At 35.6% G+C, this 25,209-nt stretch overlaps 1 protein-coding gene across 3 annotated transcripts in view; it reads left to right on the top strand.

Annotated features, from left to right (window-relative positions):
* The window catches only part of LOC150110590 (phosphatidylinositol-3,5-bisphosphate 3-phosphatase MTMR4), a 360,520-nt gene that overhangs the window by 43,977 nt on the left and 291,334 nt on the right, over positions 1-25,209 (top strand). For all 3 annotated transcript variants that reach the window (XM_090399896.1, XM_090399904.1, XM_090399910.1), the window contains exon 3: positions 8,151-8,305. In XM_090399896.1, coding sequence (XP_090256022.1) covers positions 8,151-8,305 — 155 coding nt within the window. The remainder of the gene's footprint in view (positions 1-8,150; positions 8,306-25,209) is intronic.

Consider the following 25,209-nt stretch of genomic DNA (forward strand, 5'->3'; position numbering starts at 1 on the left):
AATGCTTAGGTGGAGGTGCGGTGTGACCAGAAAGGATCATCTGAGAAATTACTATGTCAGGGGAACAGTGAAAGTTACGAACTTAGGACCAAAGATACAGGAGGCAAGGTTGAGATGGTTTGGTCATGTGATGAGGAGGGAGGACGAATATGTGGGAAGAAGGGTCATGCAGATGGATGTGCAAGGAAGGAGGAAGCGTGAGCGGCCAGAGAGGAGATGGAGGGAGCTGGTAGAAGAGGACTTGAGGATGAAGAACTTGGATGTGGTGACAGCCCAAAACAGGAAGGTGTGGAGGAGACTCATCATCAATAGTGACCCCACTTAAGTGGGAGAAGCTGAAGAAGAAGGTGAAAGCTCACTATAGATATTAAATAGATTTGATGAAAGGATACACCCTTGTCTAACTGCTATTTTTATTTTCACTTCAGAAGTCTCAGAGTTAAACAGTTGCATTTTCTGTTTGGTGTAAATCATTTTTATAATCTTAAGTACATAATCTTCTATGTCTAATTTATCTAATATATTGAACATTTTATTATGTTTTACCCGGTCAAAAACCTTCTGAGTCTTTGAAGCATATGTAAATGTTCCTATTTCTTTCAAGTGATCTTTCTATTAGTATCTTTAGTTCCAGGATAGCATTAATGCTTCCCATTCCTCTTCTGAAGCCTTTCTGTTGTTCACTCAATTCGCTGCTTATGGCTCTTTTAGTTTGTTTGTTAATGAAGGTTAAAATAATTTTAGATGCATGGGATATTAGGCTCACAATTCTGTAATCCTCACAATTTTGTGCATTATGTTTCTTTGGAATTGGTATGTAGATAGATGTTGTAAAAACTTCAGGTAATTGCATTGTTTTGTAGATGTTCTGAATGGATTCCACTAAATAGTTATTATTGCCAGTCAAAGCTTTCAGCAGCTCAGCTGGAATATTATCACACCCAGGGGATTTATTATTAGGAAGATTCTTAATTATATGCTCTACCTCTTTTCTTGTGGGTAGAGTGGTATCTGTTGTTACGTTTAACTTAAGGTGTCATGAATCATCCAACATGTTACTGCATGATTTACCAAATGATAATGTAATTTTTCTTTGTGTTTGTGTGAGAAGAAAAGTTACACAAGCATAATTAACACATCTATATTCACTTCCATTATGCATTCATTAGCTGTACTGTTCAGTGTGCTTCCCTTCCCGGTATCCACAAGCTGCGTTCTCTGCACAGTGTATTCAATGACAGAATGCAGCTTGTCCACTGGCAAGTTATCAGGATGATCCCAATAATCCCTGCCTTTGAAAAATTCCAAAAGTCAGAAGTCACAGTGGGGGTCAAATCAGGTGAATGAGGTGGCCATGCAGTGGGAAACACACAGCAGATCACTGACTTTGTTCCTTGAGAATTTGAAATGTTCTTTGAGAACATTTCACTGAGTGAAATGTTTTCAAAGTGTGGAGGGGTTTCATCCTGCATGAAAATGATTGAATTCATGCACAAGTACTGCTGTAGCTGTGGCACAACAAAATTGTTTATCATATCGCAATATCCCTTGGCAGTAACTGAGCAGGTCACAGGTCCCGAATGGCAAATGTCTTAAAAGAAGTATGGTCCAATGATAAACAAAGCTGTAAACTCGCACTAGATAGTAACTTTGTGTGAATGCAAAGGAATTATGCAAGTTTTGTGTAGCCCTTAATGCTTGGCAAAGGTGTTTTCAGTTCTATTCAGATGAAAATGAGCCTCATCTCCCCACAAAATTATCTATGGCCACCCAACATCCAACTCCACTCGAGCAAGGAATGTTAAAGAATGTTGACTTTTGAATTCCTGTGGGTGCAACTTCCGTGACAGGAATGCAGAATCATCTGTAAAATTTTCCAGACAGTTGTGTAAGGCGCATCCATATGTTTTGATACAGTACTTGCACTTCAGGTATGAACAACGCTGTTATTCATGACCTGCTCCACAATGGCAGTAGCAACTTCATTCACTTGTGAACTGATTAGTTTACAGTCTCTGCCAGGTCTAACTCCCAATGATCCAGTTTCTTCAAAACAAATAATCATTCATTGCAGAACATATGGAAATAGTTGACCTTGTCAACATTTGTTCAGGCGACAAAATTCATGGAGTGTAGTAAAGGCATTGTAGTTGTTCAGGTAGTACAGCTTCACGAGCAAAGCACATTGGGGCAAGGTTAGTGGCATCACTGTGGGTGGTACTAACACCCCGAATGAAAGGAAAAATCCCATGTCCATCTTTTTAAACCCTACTGGCATCTGGCATTTGTTTGCAATGCCCATAGTGGTGAATTTTGGAATCCCCCCCACCCCCAGATATGTATTCCTGCAAAGTTTTTCAGCATTTGGATCACTGAATGGTACTCCACCAGGCCTTAAACAGGGATACTTTAATTTTGATCACCCTGTATTTCATAAATCCACTCACTCTTATTCTCACAGTATTCCTTTCACATCCTCATCTTAAGGATAGTTCACTCAGTTTCAGTTAAAAATTTGTGGTGGCAGAAATATTCCGGACTTTGCTCCAGATGACTAATTTATTTGGTCCTCTAAAGAATCGCATATTTAAACATCACTTTAACACTGATAAGCAATTTAAAAAAAAAAAAAGTGTCAAAAGATTGGTTGAGAAGTTTTTTCCCCAGTGTATTCTATTTTGAATACACTGGGGGGGGGGGATATGCCTGGAAACAAAATAGGTAATTAATATCTTCTGATGTTGGTATATGAAAGTTAATTTAGGTGTTTGTTATCTATTTTGAATACAATGTACCTGGAATCAAAATAGGAGTGGTTAGCATATCTGCTCACCAACCAGCAAATTGCAAGTGTGAATCTTTTGTCATGGGTATAGATGTTTGCGATTTTCTTTAGGTAGGAGATAAATTTCTACACCTTATGAGAGACCATTGCCTTTCTTATTTGGAGGCCTTAAGTAGTGTTGAAGTTCCATGTTTGGTCTCTAGAGCAGGTTTCTAGACTATTTAAAAAATGCAATATATATCAGGGGTGTATATTTAGGGTGTGCAGTGCACACCCATGCAATAGCAATTTCACTGATACTATATTTTTGCATTTATTCCTGTTAAAGACTCCCCTAATTGTTTCCTGGCTTTGCCTGATTCCTAAAATTAAACACAATATACTAATGCTTCATGAAGAGGACACTTTTTTTTTTACAAGTAAATATTGCATCACGTTTGCGTTAATAGTCTGGGTGTGCCGTCACAGATATAGACACCTTTGAGCCTGTTGAACAGATCTACAGATTTGCACAGTGGGTAAAATTCTTAGTGTTCCAATGGTATTAAACCACCTAGGAGAGGCAGGGTGTGTGTGTGTGTGTGTGCGCTGAGACAGTAGTATCCAGAAGTCAATGGCTGTGATTGGTTATTGTGTAAACCAATCCAATTGAATGTTATCATTTGTTATGAGTTGCTGTTTTTGTTTTCTGTGTTCATCTCTTTTGCATGCATGAAGTGTGAACTGGCATGTTTAGGACACTGATATAGACAAGTTTTCAATATATATTTTTCGAATTAAAGTTTATAATTTTTTTGCCCATATTTACAATGAAAAGTGTTGACTATTTACTGAATATCCTGTTTTCTGCCATATCTTTTGTGGATTGTATGATTGTTGTTGAAGGAGATAAGCCTCATCTTCCTCTTCCAAATTTACTATTATATTTACACCTTTGAGTAATTCAAATATACCAACCAAATATAGCATTCTCCTTCATTATTGTTTTGTAATATATCTTAAAACAAACATATTGTCCTCCACTCTATGCAAATTTTGTGAATACTTTTATTTATCAATTCTTACAATTGATAAATTAAAGTATTCAAAGTTATCCTACAGTTAATTGCATTGGACCCATTAAGATGAGTGCTGATGTGTTATGTACTCTTAAAAAAACTTTCATGCATTGATAAAAATGCAGTCATATGGTCAAATTGACATAAATTTTGTAGCATAGGTTGCACGACAGCATCCAACCAAAACAGGTACATCACGTCACAGATATACGAGGTGGTATCAAAAAGTTAAAAAGTTTCGAGACTAAGTTTGTAACACACCAACAGATGGCAGCACAATGCTGCATGCACAGTCACAGGGAGCACCTACCTTCATAAGTCAATATGCCAAAAGACATCGTCCTGTGTACATCGGGAACTGTGCAACTGATGCTATTCTGACCACCTGCGTTACCACACCTGCAATTTCATCATGGACAGCAAGTTAGAACAAAGAGCAAACCTGAAATTTGAGAATCATTACCAGTGACGAAACTTGGGTGTACGGGTACAACCCTGAGACGAAGCAACAGTCTTCACAGTGGAAGAGCCCATCATTTCCACAACCAAAAAAGGCAAGGCAGGTCCGCAGCTTGACCAAGTGCATGCTCATCGTCTTTTTCGACATTCGTGGCATTGTGCATCGAGAATTCGTCCTCAGGGGGCCAGACTGTCAATAGCGAGTTCTACTGCCAGGTTTTAAGGCGTCTGAGGGAGGACATTCGGCGAAAGTGACCAGATCTGTGGTGTGCGAAAAACTGGATGCTCCATGATGACAATGCACCCTGTCACCGAGCTCTCCTCACACGTGAGTTTCTTGCCAGAAACAACATGAACTCACTTCCGCACCCACCCTACTCACCAGATTTGGCTCCTGCAGACTTCGCCCTCTTCCCAAAGATGAAGATCCAGCTCAAAGGTCACCGTTTTGACGCCATTGCGGAGATCCAGCACGAATCGCAAAAGGTGCTTGACATGCTTCGAAAAGAAGACTTCCAGGACACATTCCAGAAGTGGCAAGAACGCTTGGAGTGCTGTATTGATATGCAAGGGGACTATTTTGAAGGTGATAGTGTGTAAATGTAGATAAATCAAGTAATTTCTTGTAAACAGAGCTAGTCTCGAAACTTTTTGATACCACCTCGTATTAAATTAGTAAAACACAGAAAAAAATCCTTAGCACATCCACAGTACAAATGTATGATAGATTTACAAAAACCTTTTGTGAGTTGCAGATACATAAAAAAGGGAGGTGACTAGTGTCTTTTAATTTCTGGTTTTTATTCAAAAGCAGGCATATCTTTTTAGTTCCAAGTTGAAAAATGATTTCAATCATTTTCATTTTGTTTACAAATGCTGATTCCTTATACTTTTCTTTTTTTTTACTTTATTTTTCTTATACATATTATAATTAAAAGAAACACGCATTAACCACAGTGAAAATTATTTAATTGTAAATATTTCATCCTAAGTATCTTAGGACATCATCAGTACAGTAGTTTTAAACAATAATAGGAATAGCATACAGTTAGGGTGCATGATTACAATAGAATCTCATTAAATGTGCATAACGTGCTACAGTAGTACAAAAAAAAAAAAAATTATTTAACACAATTTTGTGTGACAATTTCCCATACTTTAGGAATAGTAAGAACGTCGTTGCGGTTTAAGTTTGGTCTGTGTAGTAGGGCTTCAGAACTTTCTTTGTATAAACGTTCATGTTTATATAAAGATCTATGTAAAAGTTTAGACTTTTCTCAATGGATCCTATGGTTTGGATTTTCAATTCCGTGTTGAGAGAGGCCAGATTTCTGCGGTTTAAAAAGACGAATGTGGTCTTGATGTTCCGAGATGCGTTTCTGAACAGACCTACCTGTCTGTCCAAAGTAAGATAATTTGCATGAGCATGGAATCTCATAAACGCCAGGCAACATCAAAGGTGAGAGTTTGTCCTTAGGAGAAGGTAACAAGTTGTAAATTTGGTATGTAGGTTTGCAAGTAGTGACAAAATTGTATTTCTTCATAATTTTAGAAAGACGTTCTGAGATGCCTTTAACGTAAGGTATGGGAAATTCACAAATTCTGCTCCTCTGAAGAATCTTTAAACCAGGAATTAGAAGTAATCAAAAATGCAGCCATCCTAAATGGATATAATCCTAAAACAACTCAAAAAATCATCAGTAGTCACTTCTCCACACATCAAACCAAACATCAAGTAGTCCATAGGATTCCCATACCTTATGTTAAAGGCATCTCAGAACGTCTTTCTAAAATTATGAAGAAATACAATTTTGCCACTACTTACAAATCTATCAACCAAATTTACAACTTGTTACCTTCTCCTAAGGACAAATTCTCACCTTTGATGTTGCCTGGCGTTTATGAGATTCCATGCTCATGCAAATTATCTTACTTTGGACAGACAGGTAGGTCTGTTCAGAAACGCATTCTTGGAACATCAAGATCACATTCGTCTTTTTAAACAGCAGAAATCTGGCCTCTCTCAACACGGAATTGAAAATCCAAACCATAGGATCCATTGGGAAAAGTCTAAACTTTTACATATATCTTTATATAAACATGAACGTTTATACAAAGCAAGTTCTGAAGCCCTACTACACAGACCAAACTTAAACCGCAACGATTCTTACTATTCCTAAAGTATGGGAAATTGTCATACAAAATTGTGTTAAATAATTTTTTTTTTTTTTTTAAACTTCTCTAGCACGTTTTCATGAGATTCTATTGTAATCATGCGCCCTAACTGTATGTTATTCCTATTATTGTTTAAAACTACTGTACTGATGATGTCCTGAGATATTTAGGATGAAATATTTACAATTAAATAATTTTTACTGTGGTTAAGATGTGTGTTTCTTTTAATTATGATCGCACCACAGGTTTCGTTATTTAAAAAATTATATATAATATTTTTTGCAAGCTGTAACTGAAAATTAAAGATGTCAAGAAATTATATTCTTTGTTTAATCCTTTATCCAAGTTTAACAAAGTTTGTGTGTGAAGTCACTTCACAACTCGGCTACTTATATATTGAGGCTAATGACTTCACATCAGTTGCCTTAGTATCCCACAATGCAACACACTTATTCTTGTGGACATGTATAATGCAATGCATTATGCTACCTGTATTTCATATATTTAGGCACATATGGAAATATGACTTCTGCATTGCTTCAACTTGTGTATCACTTCTGGGTCTGGCTTCTGCTGATGAGACCTCAGTAAAGGTTGCAACCAGTCTGGGTAGTGACCCTTCCCATAATGCATAACATTATACATGTCCACAAGGATATGTGCATTGCATTATGGGATTCTAAGGCAATTAATGTGAAGTCATCAGTAGCCGAGTTGTGAAGTAACTTGATGCACAAACTTTGTTTACTTACACTTGGATAAAGGATTAAACCAAGAATATAATTTCTTGGCATCTTTAATTTGTAGTATAACCAAGTGGAAAAACTTTCAACAAGCTATAACTGAATATGCAAAATTTAAAATTTTGTAAAAAAGAAAAAAAGTAGTTAACCTCTCAGGTGTGACATAAACCAAAGTTAAGAATGATCACTTCTATAGAATATTTAAATAGTCATGTGCATTATGCCATTTTGTTTTAAAAGGGCTGAAGTTCAATTATTGTGTAAAGGTGTAGAATATTTCTTGGAAATAAAGACTATTGGCTGAAGGAGAGTTATCTAGTCTCATACAGAGACAATGTTGTATTTTCTCCAATTACTCTGGCTTTTAGGATAGTCTATTGGAGGCTGAGAAAATTCTTGGGAACTTGATTGGGGACTGATATTTGGAATCTAGATTAGAGGCTATAAAAATATTGCAGTCCTGAACAGGAAGATGTCTGGCATATGCATCTGGAACTGTTGATTGACCTGAGAACTTCTTAATTGGAATAATCCTCATATAATAAAAAATCATAGTTAATAATTGGTTATCTCCTGTTTTGAGAGGCACTTGCGATTTTGTATGGTGGAGCTGGTAGTATCAATGCTCTTTTGTTTTTGTATAAGACCATATACACAACAGGTCTTTTTTTTTCATTTAGCAGAAGGGGAACTTAGGGATGTTTCAGCTAAAGGTTACTTGGAGTTGACCAGTTTCTTGCAGATGTCAGATTTCTCTCTTGTAATTGGTTTTTAATCCTGCATTACATTTAGACTATCCTGATAATCCATGCAATTCTTTCCCTATGAATATATATTGATTAGATATTAAATTAAAATTTATATTTTTTAATTGCAAAACACATCACAATGTTTATACAGGTATAAAATGTATAGAATACTATTTTTCAGATGTGTTTTCTCAACACCAGATGATTGTTGCAAATGGCATAAAAGACTGTTAGCTGCTTTGTTGCCTGCTGATGAATTGAAAAGTTTAATTGGGTTTTCATTTTACTCTTGCTGTAAGACAGAACAGATTGATTTATTTCAGCAGCTTAAACCACGTAAGTGATCTTTGTTTCCTGTAATCATGTATTTATTAAAGCATATGATCACATTCTGCACTTTAAATTTATAAAATATGTAATATCACATTTTCGAAAGAAAATGTGATATGAAATTCCTCCAAACTTAGTGTAATCAAGATAAGAAAGCAAAAATGAAGGTATAGATGGCATATATCAAAGAGCTAGAAATAATGTTTCATTCCTTTTTAGTCCTTTGAAAAGTCCTTTGAAATATGTATAACGTTTCAATAATGATATGTAGGATATTGGGATAATACTACATAATGAATTTCATGCAATGACAGTATTACACATTGTTTGCTTCCTATCACACAGATTTCATCATCATCAAATTCCTGCCATGTACCCTCAAGGAGTGTACAGGATATGATAGTACTACATGAAAAATTTACATCATTACTAACTTCCTATCTACAATTTTCCTCCAAAAAAAAGTCTGTAACTTGTCAAGACTCCAACATTATCAGATCTTATATATCTATCGTCTAAGGCACTTTGTATCGTATTAATCCGTCTATATCTTGGTCTTCCTGTGGGTCTTTTTCCTGCCAACCTGGCAGAGAACACTTCTTTTGCTAATCTTTCCTCACTCATTTTGTTTAAGTGTCCATACCATCTTAGATTAGCTCTGCTAATGCATTCTTGGATGCTGACAATGTCAAGTTCTCTCCTAATATCCTTGTTTTTAATATGATATTGCCATTAATGCCATCTGTTCACTCCTCTAATCTTTCTCATGACTCTCATGTCTGTGGTCTTTAGTCTTTGGTCAAGTGTTTTACTTCTGAACAAGCTTTCAGATTAATACGTTAAAACTGGTTAGAACACTGTCTTGTATACAGCTAATTTAGTGTTCTGACTAATTTCTCTCTTATTTCATATGAATTTATTCAATTGACTTCCTACCATACCAGCTTTGTCTATTTCCATATTTAATTTACCATCTTCACTAAAAATTGTGCCTAAGTACCTGAAATTTTTTATTTGTTCCACAGGTTCTCCATTCACAACGCAGTTTATATTTTCAACGATTCTGCCTATTTTCATTGTCTTTGTCTTTTTATTGCTGACCTTCATACTATATCCATTACAACAGTTATTCAATTTAGTCAAGGAAACTTGCAGACTCGTAGCGAATTTATTTAGAAGTATAACATTGTCTGCATAAAGCAAAGAGCTGACATTAATATCTCCAATTTTGATAACATGTTTAATATCACTTTCCTTCATAATGTGATCCATATAGATAATGAATAACAGAGGGGATAATGTAAATTCTTGTCTCACACCAGATTTAACATTAAACCATCTTCCTGTACTTCCTTCAATTCTAACTGCTGACTTACAACTCAAATAAAGACTAAGTATTGCTTGATATAATACCTCATTGATATCATATAATTGTAACATATTGAATAGCTTTTCTCTTGGCACCTTGTCATATGCCTTTTCCAGATCGACAAAACTTAAATACAGATCTTTGTTATATTCCCATGATTTCTCACCTATTTGTCGGAAAGTAAAGATCTGATCCTGACAGCCTCTATTTGGCTTGAATCCAGCTTGTTCTTCACCAAGCTTTTCTTCCACAATTATTCTCAAGTATACTTGCATAAATCTTACCAGGAACACTCAGTGGAAATACCTCTGTAATTCTCACATTCAGTTTTATTTCCCTTTTTATATATGGATACTATGAGAGCTCTGCTCCAATCATTGGAAATTCATCCATCTGTCCAGGCCTTCTGAACTATGCAGTGCAGGCACTGTAAGACTTTTATACCACCATACTTCAGCATTTCTGGTCGAATATCATCTATTTCTGCTGCCTTTCCACATTTCAAGCCTTTAGTGGCTTTTTCTACTTCAAGTATGGATATGTATTCCTGACCATGCCTATCGAGTGTTTTTTTGCCACTGTGCTATCGCTGCTTGTTTCATTTAGCAATTTTTCGAAGTAATTACTCCATACTTCAAGGATATCTTTTTCTCCCATTTTTCATGTCACCTTTATCATCTCTACATCCTTTTACAGCACTCTTTCCTTTCCTTTCTAAGCTTCTTCAACCACCTCCAGAATATTTTGCCGCCTTCTTGATATTTAGTTTCTATGTTCTTGCCAAAGTCCTCCCATGACTTTGCCAAGCTAGTTTTACACAGTGTTTAGCTTTCTTACATTTGTCTCTGTATTTTCTAAGAGCACAAGCTGATTTATTTTCCAGGAACTTTTGATATGTTTTCTTCTTTTCCTTCACCGCCTCTTTAACTTCCTGTGTCCACCATGGAGTTCTGATTTTTCTATCCTTGCAGACAATCTCACCACATGCATCTCTGGCTGAATCAATCGAGGTTTTTTCCAAGGCTTGCCACTGAATCTCCAAGGTTTGGTTCCTGTTCTGAAGCGCTTTCATTTTTTCTTCAATAATCTTTGTGTATTTTAGTCTACAGTTCACATCTGAGAGCTCTGAACATTTATTCGCTTTAAAACTTTCTTACATGTTATTCTTTTCAATATGAAATTCAGTTTTATCCTGCTCAAGACTAAATAGTGATCACTTCTAATTTCAAATCCTCTGTACACTCTGATGCCCTGCACCAGGGAGAAAACATCACTATCAACAATAACATAGTCAATGAGACTTTTCTTATTCCTTGCCTCTTCTCTCCATATGAATTTGTGCACATTTTAATGTTGGGACATGGTGTTAGTAATAACTAGTCCATGTCCTGAGCAGAAATCCAACAGGTATTTGCTATTATTATTAGCTTTGCTCTTTTCTCGAAATTTTCCCAAAATAGTCTCTTTTTCTAAAGCATCAAAAAATTCCTCCACTTCTACCTTAGTAGAACCTTCTGTGGGACCATAGGCACAAATAAGTCTCATTGTCCAATTCCCCATTCTGATATTAGAGACTCTACTTGAGACTGCCTGCCATTCAAGAAGATTAGTCTCGTATTTAGTGTTGAATACTATGGTTAAAACGGAATAATATTCCACGGTTATTGTTTTACCCTTTTCAAGATAATTAATAAACAAAATGCCTTTGGCATCTCAAAACACCGATGCCATGACCTTTCCTGCTGATGGAACCGACTTTGTCTTCTTTGGTGCTGAACAACCAGCTTCTGTCCACTGTTTTGACTGCTGTTTGGATTCTGGAGTGTAATGATGAATCCAATTCTCATCTATACTAATAAATCGATGCACAAAATCAGTTTTATTCTTGTTAAAACGCTCCAAGCACTGTTCAGAGATTTTCATGGAGTGCTGTGAGCAAGAGCGGCACCCATTTGCAAAGCATTTTCATTTGCAATTCTTCATGCAAATGATATCCTACACATTCTTTTGAAATGCCTATGGTCTCAGCAATTTGACACATTTTGACTCGCCGGTCATCCAATACCATATTGTGCACTTGATCAATGATTTCTGGTGTTGTTACACTTTTTGGACATCCTTCACGTGGATCATCTTTAAGACTGGTATGGCCATGTTTAAACTCGTCAGCCCATTTCTCAATTGTCGAAAACGAAGGAGAAGAGTGCCCATAAACTTTTATGAACTTCAAATGAATTTCTTTTGGCATAAATCTTCTTTTACATAGAATTTTATAACTGCACAATACTCAATTTTATCAATTTCAAGGGATATGAATAGCACATTTGCTTCAGACAAACTACTGATAGAATGACTTGCAATTTCACATGGATGCTTATGACAGATGCACCAACTTAAGAAAAAAAATCTTTCAGATAGTGTTGCCATCTATGGCCGAGGCCGAGAACTTTTCAGACCACCCTCGTATTTTGAAAACTGGAAAAGTACTTTATTGTCTCATACTTTTACTCATTACTCAGACTCTTAAAGTATGAGACAATAAAGTAACCAGTGATGGAGCCAGCTAAAAAGGTGTGTAGTGAAATAGTCTGCAAGGATAGAAAAAGAAGAACACTGGTGAACACAAGAAATTAAAGAAGCTGCCCTGGAAAAGAAGAAAGCATACTGTGAAAGGCCTAGCAGATAAATTTGCAGATGCCCTAAAAGAATACAGAGAAAATGTAAGTGAGCCAAGTTATGTGTAAAAGTAGCTAAACAAAGGTCAATGAAAGACTTTGGTATGAGTATAGAAAATATCAGGAAGGTGGCAAAATATTTTGAAGGCTATTGAAAAAGCTTACAAATGGAGATAAGAGTACTGTAAAATTATTAAAAAATCATAAAGGTGACATGAAAACTGAAGATAACTATATCCTACATCTCTAGAGTAATTACTTTGAAAGCCTATTAAGCAAAACAAGCAGTGGCAAAACATTAGCATAAAATGTTCAAAAGGAATGCAAACAGGAGTACATATCAATACTTCAGGTACAAAAAGCATCAGAAACTTGAAATGTGGAAAGGAAGCTGGAGTAGTTATTCAACCAGAAGTGCTTAATTATGAAGGTATAAAACTTTTGCAGTACCTGCTGCCTAATTAAGAATTTCTGGTTGAATATTGCCAAAACATCATAGAAAAAACAGCTATTAGACCTAATAGTCGAGAGCTATTAGACCTAATAGCTCTCGACCTTAAGGATCGAGAGCTATTAGGTCTAATATGGAATTAGACCACCTGAACTTTTGCAGTGCCTGCACTGCATAATTCAGGAGGTCTAATTCTATATGATTGGAGTAGACCTCTAATAGTTCCCATCTCTCTCTCTCTCTCTCTCTCTGTGTGTGTGTGTGTGTGTGTGTGTGTGTGTGTTAGGGTTACCAAGTAATTTTATAAACTTGGTTATTTTACTCCTAATCCCAAGTAAGCAAACAGTTAAGTTTGTGCCGGAACGTAGTTCAAGTCTAAAGGTGGGTAAAGCTCTGATCACTATTCTTAGTATTTTCCATACTGCAATATATTATGGATTGGGTCACTACCCAGACTGGTTTCAACCTTTTTTGAGTTCTCCTCAGTAGCTAGACCCTAAATACCAAGGTTTTAGTGATACAGAGTCTTATCAACGTTACCTATATAAGTTGCAACAAGGTGTTTTATTTTGAATAAGAATCTCTGGAGGAGATATAGATGTAAATAGTTTTTTAAAATTACTTGGTAACCCTAATATACATTACCCAAGGTAAAAAAAACATTTACACACACACACACACACACACACACACACACACACACACACACACACACACACACACACACACACACACACACACACACACACACACACACACACATATATATTTTAAAGAATAAATTTTAAATGACTTTAAACAGAGATAAAATATTAAATTTTAATGATACAACTAGTTTCAGCTTTTTACAGCCTTCTTCAGGTATCCACTAAAGGTAGAACACAGTAATAAAAAATTGAAGTTACAAAAAACTGAGAATTACAGGCAAAAAATGCAATACATAATTGACACAAAAACGTTGTATTTTTCAAGTCGTTCTATCTAACGCGCTATTGTTCGTTGTATGCGTGCTTGCAGGTTCTCGTGAGCATCATTATTGAACAACTGCAGCATGGCTATCAGGGATGTTATAACTCAAATTGCTGTTCAAATGTTCAGGATTAAGGAGGATTTCCTTGGACTCCACGATTTTCCTTTCAAACTCATCACTACAGCAAAAAATGTTTTTGGATTTATCCCAGCAAACCGAGTGACTCTGTAGATTGTCATGAGGATTATTAGAGAAAAGAACATGACTGGATAGCGCAGGTGCATGTGATCTTTTATAGGAGATGTCTCTCTTATGCTCCTCAAAACCGCAGTTCAACAGATTTGTTAGTCTGTCCAAAATAAGGAATATTACAGTCGCACCATAACTTCTAAACACCTGGATATTTCAGGTTATGATGAATAGGCTTCAGATGGCTTATAAGAGAACGGACTTCAGGGAGTGTAGTGAAAAACGTCCTGATGTTGTATTTTTTTAAGGACTTTAGCCAATTTACTGATGACTGAACTAATGTAAGGTATTGAGATGCTACCTTTAAAATCAGTAGTTTCCGTAGTACGCTGCCTCGGAGGATCCAGAAGAAATTTCTCAATTGTTTTTTCAGAATATCCATTTTGTTTAAAGATAAGAGAAAGTTGTTCAATTTCTTTTTGGTGTTCATCTGGTTCATTTAAAAGAGATCGTGCTCTGTCTCCTAAGCTAGAAATAGTTCCCGAGCTTTTGTGGTGGAAAGTGATGAGATTGACAGTGCTCCAGAGCATCATATAAGAATTACATCCAGGAAAGGAAGGCAGTTATTTTGTTCTAGTTCGGCAGTGAATTTTATATTAGGATGCTGGTTGTTAAGGTGTTGAAGAAAATCCATGAGAGGTGTGTCTGTGACTCCATATAATGAAAATATCGTCAACATAACATCTCCAAAGTTTCGGCTTAAATGAGAAGGATGATATGGCTTTCGTGTCAAAATCTTCCAGGAAAATGTTTACTAGAACTGGGGATAAAGGGTTGCCCATTGCTAGGCCTTGGTTTTGTTTGTAAATGGAGTCCCTATATCTGAAGTAGCCAGATTGAATACAATGCTTTAATGAAGCAAATATCTTTTTAGACAATTTGTCCTTAAGGAATGTTAATACCTTCTCAGTAGGGACGTTAGTAAATAATGAGATAATGTCAAAACTTGCTATGATATCATTTTCACTGATTGAAATATTTTTGATATGAGAAACGAAGTCTGTGGTGTTTTTGATGAACAATGAAGATTTATTGGAGAAACACTTGAGGTATTCTGCAAGATGTTTCGAAAGCTTATAAGTAGAATCATGAATTCCTTCCACAATTGGGCGAAGAGGGGGTGTTTTCTTTGTGTATCTTCGGAACTCCATAAATGCATGGTATAAGAGGATGAAGAGAACGTAAAGAAAGGCGAATATTGTGAGGAAGTTCAAATGTAGTCTTTAACACATTGTTTGTGCGGTTTTGTAGTTCCCTTGTTGGATCATCCTGAAGAATTGAATATGTAATTTTGTCTTCAAGCAATTGAAGCATTTTATTGTGGTAATTTTCAGAATTGAGGACGACTGTGGCATTGCCTTTATCTGCAGGTAAAATAATGATGTTTTTGTTCTTTTTAAGATTCTTTAAGCCTGTCTTTCTTCAGGAGAAAGATTATCTCTTGGAGGTTTAACATTATTGATAATGAAGATGGATTCAGTAAGGAGAAGTTTAGCCAAATGCTTAGGAATAAGTGAACTGGCTTTTTCTATTTCAGGAAATGGAATTTTTTCTATATCAGGTGAATATAGTACCATGGAGAAAACAACATCTTAAAAATATATTGTATGTTAGACAAACACAGAGTTTAGAACATTTGAGTCTGAGCGTTAGTTCTGGCATGAAGCACTTTGCGTGTGAATGATATCACAAGTATGCCAAAACTAGATTAATGCCAAAACTAGATTACAGCGCTATGTGAATCGAGTAGGCTGTAACTGAGATTGCTGTTTAGATGGGTAAGGTCGAGAGTTATTTCTTTGGATTACGAGATACGTCTTTCTAATTCATCGGCACATTTATGGATGTTTGAAGTTAAGTTCAGTCTATTTGATGTTGTCGTCCTTCAACATTGGTATTGGCAGAGAATGAAATGTGGCTGGATAGGGCACTGGTTCTGTTATAAGAAATGGAGCGTTGGTGTTCTTCTAGGTGGAGAGAGAGATGAACTTTCCTGTTTGACCATGATATGGTTTGCCACAACTGCAAATGATTTTGTATACTCCTGGGAACTGACGAAGGTTGTGTTTTACTTTAGGTTGACTGAGGCAAGATCAGAGTTTTGGAAAGGTAGAGAAATATGTTTTAACATTAAATTTCTTTAGGATTTTCACCAGCTTAGGTGAAAGAGAACTTACATACGGTAAGGAGATGTAGGCTGTGGGGTTTGAGTTATCTTCATTACTATTTTGATTATGTACACTAAGATGATTATAAATATTTTTAGGACAGTAACCATTGTTTAAGAAGGTCCTTTTGAGGTAACTAAGTTCTTGTTGAAGTTCCTCTTCTTCTGACAAGAAGGATCTCGCTCGATGATCTAGTGTGGAAATAATTCCTAATTTTTGAGGGGGATAGCGGTGAGATGAAGCATGTAGGTATCTATTGGTTGGCTTTCTAAAGATAGAAATCTTGAGACCATTCGTTGTTCTAGTAAGTTTTATATCTAGAAAAGCCCAAACACGTTTAACTTCTGATTCGGATGTGAAGTTTATATTTCGATGAAAATTGTTTAAATGATCCAGGGAGGTTTATAAGTTTTCTAGGCCATGCTCCCAAATTAGGAAAATGTCATCCATGTAATGCAGTCAGATGTTGTGTTTCAGTGTTGCCGAGGAAATGGCTTTTTCCTCAAAATCTTCCAGAAAAACATTGACTAGTAGCATAGACAATGGACTACCCATTGCCAAACTGCTGTTCTGTTTGTAGATCTTGTCTTCAAATCGGAAGTAGTCTGAATCCACACAATGCATAAGTAAGGCGAAAATCTTTTTAGATAACTTGTTTTTTAAAAGACTAAGGACTTCCTGGGTTGGAACATTAGTGAATAGTGAGATTATGTCAAAGCTGATCATCCTATCAGCTTCGTTAATTTGGACGTTCTTGATCTTCGAGACAAAATCATCCGAGTTCTTGATATATGAAAAGGATTTTCCTGTGAGATATTTCAAGAGATTATATGTAGGGTAATCAATGCTTTCAACTATTGGTCTGAGAGGCGTGTTTTCTTTATGGATCTTTGGTAGGCCATATAAACGGAGAATAAGTGGATGAAGAGAGAGCGGAGCAATAGGTGGATATTCCTAGGTAATTCCGAGGTGGATTTGCAAAGATTATTTGTCCTATTATGTAGTTCTCTTGTGGGGTCTCTTTGAAGTTCAGAGTAAGTATTACAATCTAATAATTCATAGATCTTGAGGCAATAATCGGTTCTGTTTAGGATGATAGTGGCGTTCCCTTTGTCAGCTGGTAAAATGATATCTTTATTATTCCGCAGTTGATGAATAGCTTTTCTCTCCGAATGGGCGACATCACTAGGAGGTCTACTGATGTTGATTGCAAATATATATTTTGTCCTAATAGGTTTGCGTCTTGTGTTGGTAGAGAGGCAGCTTTTTCTATTTTCATAAGAAAAAGTTCTTTAGGAATAGATCTAGGTGAAGGGACGAAATTAAGCCCCTTGAGAGTACATTTATTTCTGCTGTTGTAAGAATGTGAAGATTTATTACATTTATTTATTATATATATATATATATATATATATATATACAGGGTGTTCGGGATAAATTTGACATATTTATAATTAATTATATTTTTCCGTAAGTTACATGTATTAACACACACTTCTCTTCATTTAAAAGTTTGGACCCTTCTTCATTCATATACAAGATGTCAGAAAGGATGGATAGCTGGAACCCACCTGAATCATGGAAGAGAATAACTTGTATCATGATGATTCGTGCCCGCCATCAAAATAAGGATATTACGACTGCTGCCCAATGCTCCCTGAATACAGTAAAAACAATCAGGCATGAACTAGAGACTTGCAATGGTGACTACGAGGATGTAGCAAGAAGAAAGATCCCTAGCAGACGATCTGATTGCGTTCGTACAGCAGAATTCCTCGCAAATCTGCAGGAACAGGTGTTGAAGAACCCTGGCATTGGAATTCGGGCTTTGTTCGTGGAGTTGCTAACTGTAGTCAAGCCCTGGATAACAAGGGTAGCCAATGGTAGGCCGTATGTATGGCAGCAGGATTCGGCCCCTTGCCACACCTCTGGGAAAAGTCAAAAATGGTTGTCTGAAAATTTCTACGACTTCACCAGTCCAAATGTTTGGCCTCCAAACTCCCCAGACCTTAACCCCATGGATTATTTTGTATGGGGCGCAGTTGAAAAAGACACCAATCGCACTTCCAGTAATACAAAAGCCCAGTTAATGGATAAAATTAAAACAGTTTTTGCGGCCCTTCCCAGGGAGACTGTAGCATCAGCTTGTTCGAGGTTCCGAAGCAGAATTGAAGCTGTGATCGATGCTAATGGTGGTTATTTTGAGTAAATCTTGTTGATAGTATTGTAATTAACTCTGCCTGTAATGTTTTTTTGTCAATTCATTAAATTTAATAGATACAAAGAAGATTTTCTTTTTCCTTACGAAACTGTCAAATTTATCCCGAACACCCTGTATATATATAATATTATTAAATTGAAGGTTTACTAGGTTTGATAACATGTTAAAATTATTTAATGACTGAAAACCAAGGTTTTAAGTTAAACTTTATTAATACACACAACTAGTTTCGTCTGAGAAGAGACTTCATCATCTGCAAGCGAAAAGGACATAAAAAAATATCTGAGAGAACCGTACATGTGCTGGATTTTTACATAGCAGAATGTATTAAACAACAGAGGTTAAAATTTAAATGGAAGAAAGAACTCTGGCTGTAGCATCATGGGCATGCGTGCGTGTAAGGTCTCACAATCTCCAATATTGAATGGCAAAGCTGTGAGAGTGGCAAACTATAGCTTAGGTTGCTATTAATGTGAACGGGGTCTAGAACAATTTCCTTAGATTCTATAATCCGTCTATCTAATTCATATGGCTCTAGTTCTGTTGTAGGAGATGTCTCTTTGATGCCCTTCTATTTCAGAGTTCGATGGAATTTTCCTTTTGACCGCAATCGCAAAGAACTCTGTAGACCCCAGGATATTGAAGATTATTATAGCATAATTATAGCTATCCTTTCAATGGCTTAAGATTGAGCGAAGTTTGGGTAAAGTAGTGAAAAAAGTCTTGATATTGTATTTCCTTAAAATTTTTGCTAAAACTGGTGATAGAGAACTAATATAAGGTAAGGAAATGCAGTCTTTGGAATTAGTTGTATCTTCATTGTGTTGTTGATGGTTACGGTTAAACAGTATTCTATTTATAGTTCTCCTAGAGCAGTGTTTCTCAAACTTCAGATATCCGCGTACCCCTTCTAAAATTTTCATTATTACCAAGTACCCCTGAATTAATTAATTAAAAAATAAATTTATTAATTAATTAAAAACAAATTAAATTAAAAATAAATTAATTTAAAATATTAATTTAAATGAAATATCTATTTTATTTGAATTTATATGTTCGTGTAAACAAAAAATATAATTTATTTTTAAATTTTGGTTCTCTAGAGATGTCAGATGACATACTCTTATCAATTTCATTTGATCCAATACAATATCAACGTTTTCTTGTTGCTTACAGCTACTTGTATATTTTATATTGCTCTCTTGGGGGTTTTATAAATCCAATCTTTAACCAGTGATCCATACGTAAGAATTTGAAAGCTTAAAAAAAAAAAAATACTGTATTTACTCGAATATAACTCTAACTTTTTTCCCAAAATTAAAGCTAAAAAATTGTTTTGCAAGATACGTGCGGGAATTTTCGGAAACTGAAGTTTTCAGAAAAAAACTGAAAATGGTGCGACTTGCCAAGAAGCTCCTACTCGCTATCACTACTTTTGGCATCAAGAACAATTTCTTTGTGTGCATCGTCAAAGTCATCTACCCAAATAGCGTCATCTTCTTTCCCATTATTTCAAGCAAAAATTACCAGTAATTTACAAGACTTGAGTTACGTAGAGCAGTGAAGAACTGCATATGATTAGCGTGGTATTAACAAAAGATCGCGCGAACCAAAGACAAATTAGCATTTCAACAGTTGAGTTGAAATGCTAATTCCCTTCAACTGAATTCCATAATATCTGAAACACATTCACTATATGTTTCTTAGTTTTAACACATTAACGATGGGGGGTGGTGTCAAGCAAAACCATATGTTTCACAGGCAACGTGGTTTTGCTTGGTCTATAAAGCAGTTTCTGTTGGAGAGGGGATGTGATTCATTAGTTAGTGCCGTTTTATCCCGGTTGTCTCTAATTGCACTGTTTGTTGTAAAATATGACTCCTTTAATTATGAAAATTGCCAAGTACCCCCGGGGGGGTTACCACCCTTTGAGAAACACTGTCCTAGAGTATCCATTGTTTTTGAACTTATTTTGAAGGCGTTTGAGCTCATTCTGAAGTTCTTGTTTATCTGACAACAAAGATCTTGCTCGATGACCCAGAGTTAAGATGATGCCGAACTTTTGTGGTGGATAATGGTGCGAGTCAGCATGAAGGTACGTGTCAGTTTTCTAAAAATGGAGAATTTGATATGTTCAGCTGACTTGGCTAGTAGAATATCCAAGAAGGAAAGGGAGCCTTCCACTTCTAACTCATATGTGAATTTAATATTTGGATGTATATCGTTCAGGTGATTTTAAAATATTTTGACGTTATCTAGACCATGTGGCCAAATCAAGAATATGTTATCCATGTAGCGGAGCCATATCTTCGGATTTAACAGAGAGGAAGAAATTGCTTTTTCTTCAAAATCTTCAATGTTTGCAAGGACTGGAGATTCTCATTGCTAATCTGGACTTCTGTTTGTAAATACTGTTTTCAAATTTAAAATATCCTGAGTTGACACAGTGCAATAGTAGTGTAAAGATCTTTTTAGAAACCTTGTTTTTTGAAAGAATAAGAACCTACTCAGTGGGGACATTTGTAAAGAGGGAAACAATGTCAAAGCTGGCCATAGCCAGCAAAGGTTGGTTGATTGGTAGAGCCTCTGCTACTAATTGCTCAGTTAAGTAAGTTTGAGTGCGGTTAGTAGTTGGAAGGGGTTAAATCGTTCAATGCTGTTGGCACACTCTCCCTCGATGAGTCTCTGGACTCCTTGGAGGTGTCAAATAATAATAATAATAATTTCCCAGTTGGACAATTTGAAGTCTTTAATTTTGGAAATAAAGTCAGATGAGTTTTTAATGAAGGAAGAAGATTTTCTTGTGAAGCATTTCAGAGAGAGGTGAGATATTTTGACAAGTTGTAGGTAGGAGAATCGATATCTTTGACTATCGGTCTTAAAGGAATATCTTCTTTATGTATCTAAGGAAGGCCATAAAGATGAGGGATAAGTGGGTGAAGGGAGTGGAGTGAAAGGCGTATGTTCCTAGATAATTCTGAAGTAGTTCTTAGTAAGTTATTTGTGCAGTTGTGGGTCTCTCTCTCGTGGGATCCCTGTTCAGCAGAGAGTAAGTGTTTGAGTTTAATAATTCCAACAGTTTTCGGCAGTAATCGGATTTGTTTAGGATTACAGTTGCATTTCCTTTGTTGGCTGGAAGGATGATGACATCTTTATTGTTTTTTAATTGCTGTAGAGCCTGTGTTCACTAGGTAGAATGTTGTGTGCAGGAGGTTTGGCACTGTTGATGGTGAAAGTTGATTCCATGGGGAGTAATTGCTTCTTTGGAGGGGAGAAGAGAAGTGGCCTTTTCAATTTTTGTGAGAAATAATTCTTTAGGAATAGGTCTTGGTGATAGAACAAAGTTGAGGCCTCTTGAGAGAATTTTTTCTTCTGTGGGTGAGAGGTTGTGAGAAGATAAGTTTATAACCATTTTATTTTGAATAGTTCAGTAGGTTTGGTGAGATTGGATTGTTCTTATTTAAGGAAATTAAATTTTCTAATAAGTTCTAGCTTGTTGGCATTTCGTAATCTAGAGGCAAAAAAGTTACTGACCTCCTTAATGTTGTTCTAAGAAACACTGTTGAGGAGCAAACTTTGTAAGTAATTTTCCAGAGAAGATTTTCTTTAATGAACAAGAATGCCAAAGTGCGTTTAGTATCGAATATTCTTTCAGAAAGGTCTACTTTCACTTTACGGTAGATTCTGTGGGACTGCTCAGTTTTAATGTTTTCTTTGAAGGAAATAAAATTAGGACTAATGGAATGAAACTTACAGCATATTAAGAAAATCAATCTGTTGATAGACAGTCCAATCTCCTTGAGGATCTTTTGGTATTCTTTGATATGATGGTAGATTTCCTCATCATTAGGAATACAATTATTATTAAATTGAAGGTTTACTCAGTTTGATAACGTATTAAAGTTATTTAATGACTGAAAACCGAGGTTTTGAGTTAAACATTATTAATACACACAACTAGTTTCTTCTGAGAATAGACTTCGTCAGGTGCAAGTGAAAAGGACATAAAACATATCTGAGAGAGCTGTACAAGTACTGGATTTCTACATAGCAGAATGTATGAAACAACAGAGGTTAACATTTAAATGGAAGAAAGAACTTTGGTTGTAGCTTCATGGGCATGCATGCACGTAAAGTCTCGCAATCTCCAATATTGAATGGCAGAGCTGTGAAAGTCTGGCGAACTATAGCTTAGGTTGCTATTAATGTGAACAGGATCAAGAACGATTTCCTTAGATTCTAGAATTCGTCATAACATCTGTGAACGTTGTTAGTTAAATCCCAGAGTATTTGATGTAGGAGGCTTTCTTCATTAGAGTTTGCTGAAAATAATACATGGCTGGACAAGGCGCTGGCTCGAGTTCTGTTGTAGGAGATATCTCTTTGATTCTCTTCTAGGTGGAGTTTGATGGATTTTTCTGCTTGACCATAGTACAGTTTACCACAATCGCAGAGAACTCTGTAGACACCAGGATATCTTAAGCCATCCAAAGCATACTTGAAAAGAGGTTGAGAAAATTGTGGAAAAGAAACTTGGAGAACATGCTGAGTTCAGGCCAAATAGAGATCATAAAGATCAGATTTTCGCTCTGTACCTCTGTTTTGTAAATCTTTTTTTAAAACACTACAGTTGTGTGTGGTAAATGTATTCAGAGAAATAAATAGTCTATATGTAAGTTGTAAGTCAGCAGTTATAGAATTGAAGGAAATACAGAAAAATGGTTTAAGGTGTAATATAATGGTTTACTACACCATTATACTACACATATTATTCACTGCTCTTATTTATCATCTATATAGATTGCATTATGAAAGAGAGTGGCATTAAATCTGATATTAGAATTGGAGATATCAAACTTAGCTCTTTCTTTATGATGCATTCTGAAGCACATTCAGTGCAAGTTTCCAGTATTCTCTAAGTAATCTGAATAACATCTGTCACAAATCTGCTATAAAAATGAGCAATAAGAAGACCAACTATAAAATAGGCATGAACTTAGAAAACTTCAGTTGCATTCTCAATGAAGAACGTATAGAACAAGTAAAATATTTCAGCTGTTTATGCACAGTTTTAAATTAAGATAGCAAATTAAATGTAAAAACAAACAATAGAATAAGTAATGCTTGTATGCTGGGGAGCCCATTGAATAAATTTATATGGAATAAGAGAAATTAGCCAAAACACTAAACTAGCAGTGTATAAAACTGTACAATGCAATTTTAAGTTATGGATCTGAGAGTTGGGTTAGAAATAAAGCACTCCATCAAAGACTAGACACTACGGATGTTAGTTCTGAGAAAAATCAAGACAGTTAATAGGTGGCATCAATGGCAGAATCATATTCTAAATGAATATATTATGAAAGAACTTTCTATGTGTGAGCAGCAGATGCAATCTAAATTAGTACTATCACTTAAAAAGAACGGAGAGGAAAGGTCAGCAGTATAGATGTTTAGTGTTAAAATGGCAGGGAAAAGAAAGAAAAAAAAGTTTAGGACCAAGATCTTGGTGAATTAATTCAATCAGAAGAACCCTGCCCAACTGAAATATTAGATATGACAATATTAGAATCCTGGCAAGTAATATTAATTTGACAAAAAATTGTTGATAGAGAATAACAGTAATGTATGCTTACTTGTGTAGTACTGTCATAGTAGTCTGTACACCTCTTGATGGTACATATCAGGAACCTGATAATGTTTAATGTTAATTTCGTTGATAATGTTTATTTTTATAGGTGATGAATAACAGTTTTCTCTGTCTACTTCAATTTTGACTGCTGACTTGCAATTTAAGTATAAGCTGTATATTGTTCTGTATGAAGTCCCATTTAAACCATATAATTCTAAGGTTTGAACAGTTTTTCTCATTGCCTATATCACATGCCTTTTCTAGATCTACAATACTTAAATGCAGGTTATTATGTTGTGGTTTCATGATTTTTTGACTTTTACAGTATTCTTTTCACCATTTTGAAGAGCCGTTTTAATTGTTTCCAGAGCATTTTACTGCTTTTATGTTCTTGTATTTTATTAAAGAAATGGCCGGAATTCAGTGACAAAGAAAAGCTCAAGATAGAAATGATTGAGGGAGGCCGTTGTCCAGCAGTGGACAGAAAATTGCTGCTGATGATGATTTTATTTTTACATATAACATTTCTTACACTTACTTTTGTATTTTCTGAGAAAATATGTAGTAATTGCTAGGAACTTGGAAGTTTTCTTTTTTTAAGATTGGAACTTTTTAGATTTTTGAATTGGATTTCTAAGGTTTAGTTTGTGTTTTCAGACATTACATTTTCCTCTAGTTAATATTTGTACATTTGAATCTACAGTTGAATCTCTAAAAGCTATCTGCTGATTCATTTAAAACACACACACACACACACACACACACACACACACACACACATATATATATATATTTTTTTTTCCATTTTACTGTGACTCATTTTTATCCTGCTTGCTATTTAATGTCATCACTTCATGTTCCAGATAACCTATACTTTTGTATCTTGGACCCATCTGTTGGGATATGTTGGAATATGGCGTCTGTGATGTGTGGTCCATGTTTTAAGTGGATATTGTAGACAATAACCATTATTAGCTTTACCCTTCTTTAGTAATTTTCTAAAAATGTTATTCTGTATCTGGGATTCACTTCCTACTCTGCTCTTTAAATCACTAAAAATTTCTCTGCTTCTTTTTTATCTACTATGGGAACATAGGCATGAATAACTGTCATTGTCTCTTTTACAGTTTGGAATTTTGAAATGGCCTACACACACTGTTGCTGCTTCTTTATAC

The sequence above is a fragment of the Typopeltis vanoorti genome, chromosome 1 (genome assembly GCF_054136105.1).
Source record: "Typopeltis vanoorti isolate ZY-2024b chromosome 1, IOZ_Tvanoo_1.0, whole genome shotgun sequence".
NCBI lineage: Eukaryota > Metazoa > Arthropoda > Arachnida > Uropygi > Thelyphonidae > Typopeltis > Typopeltis vanoorti.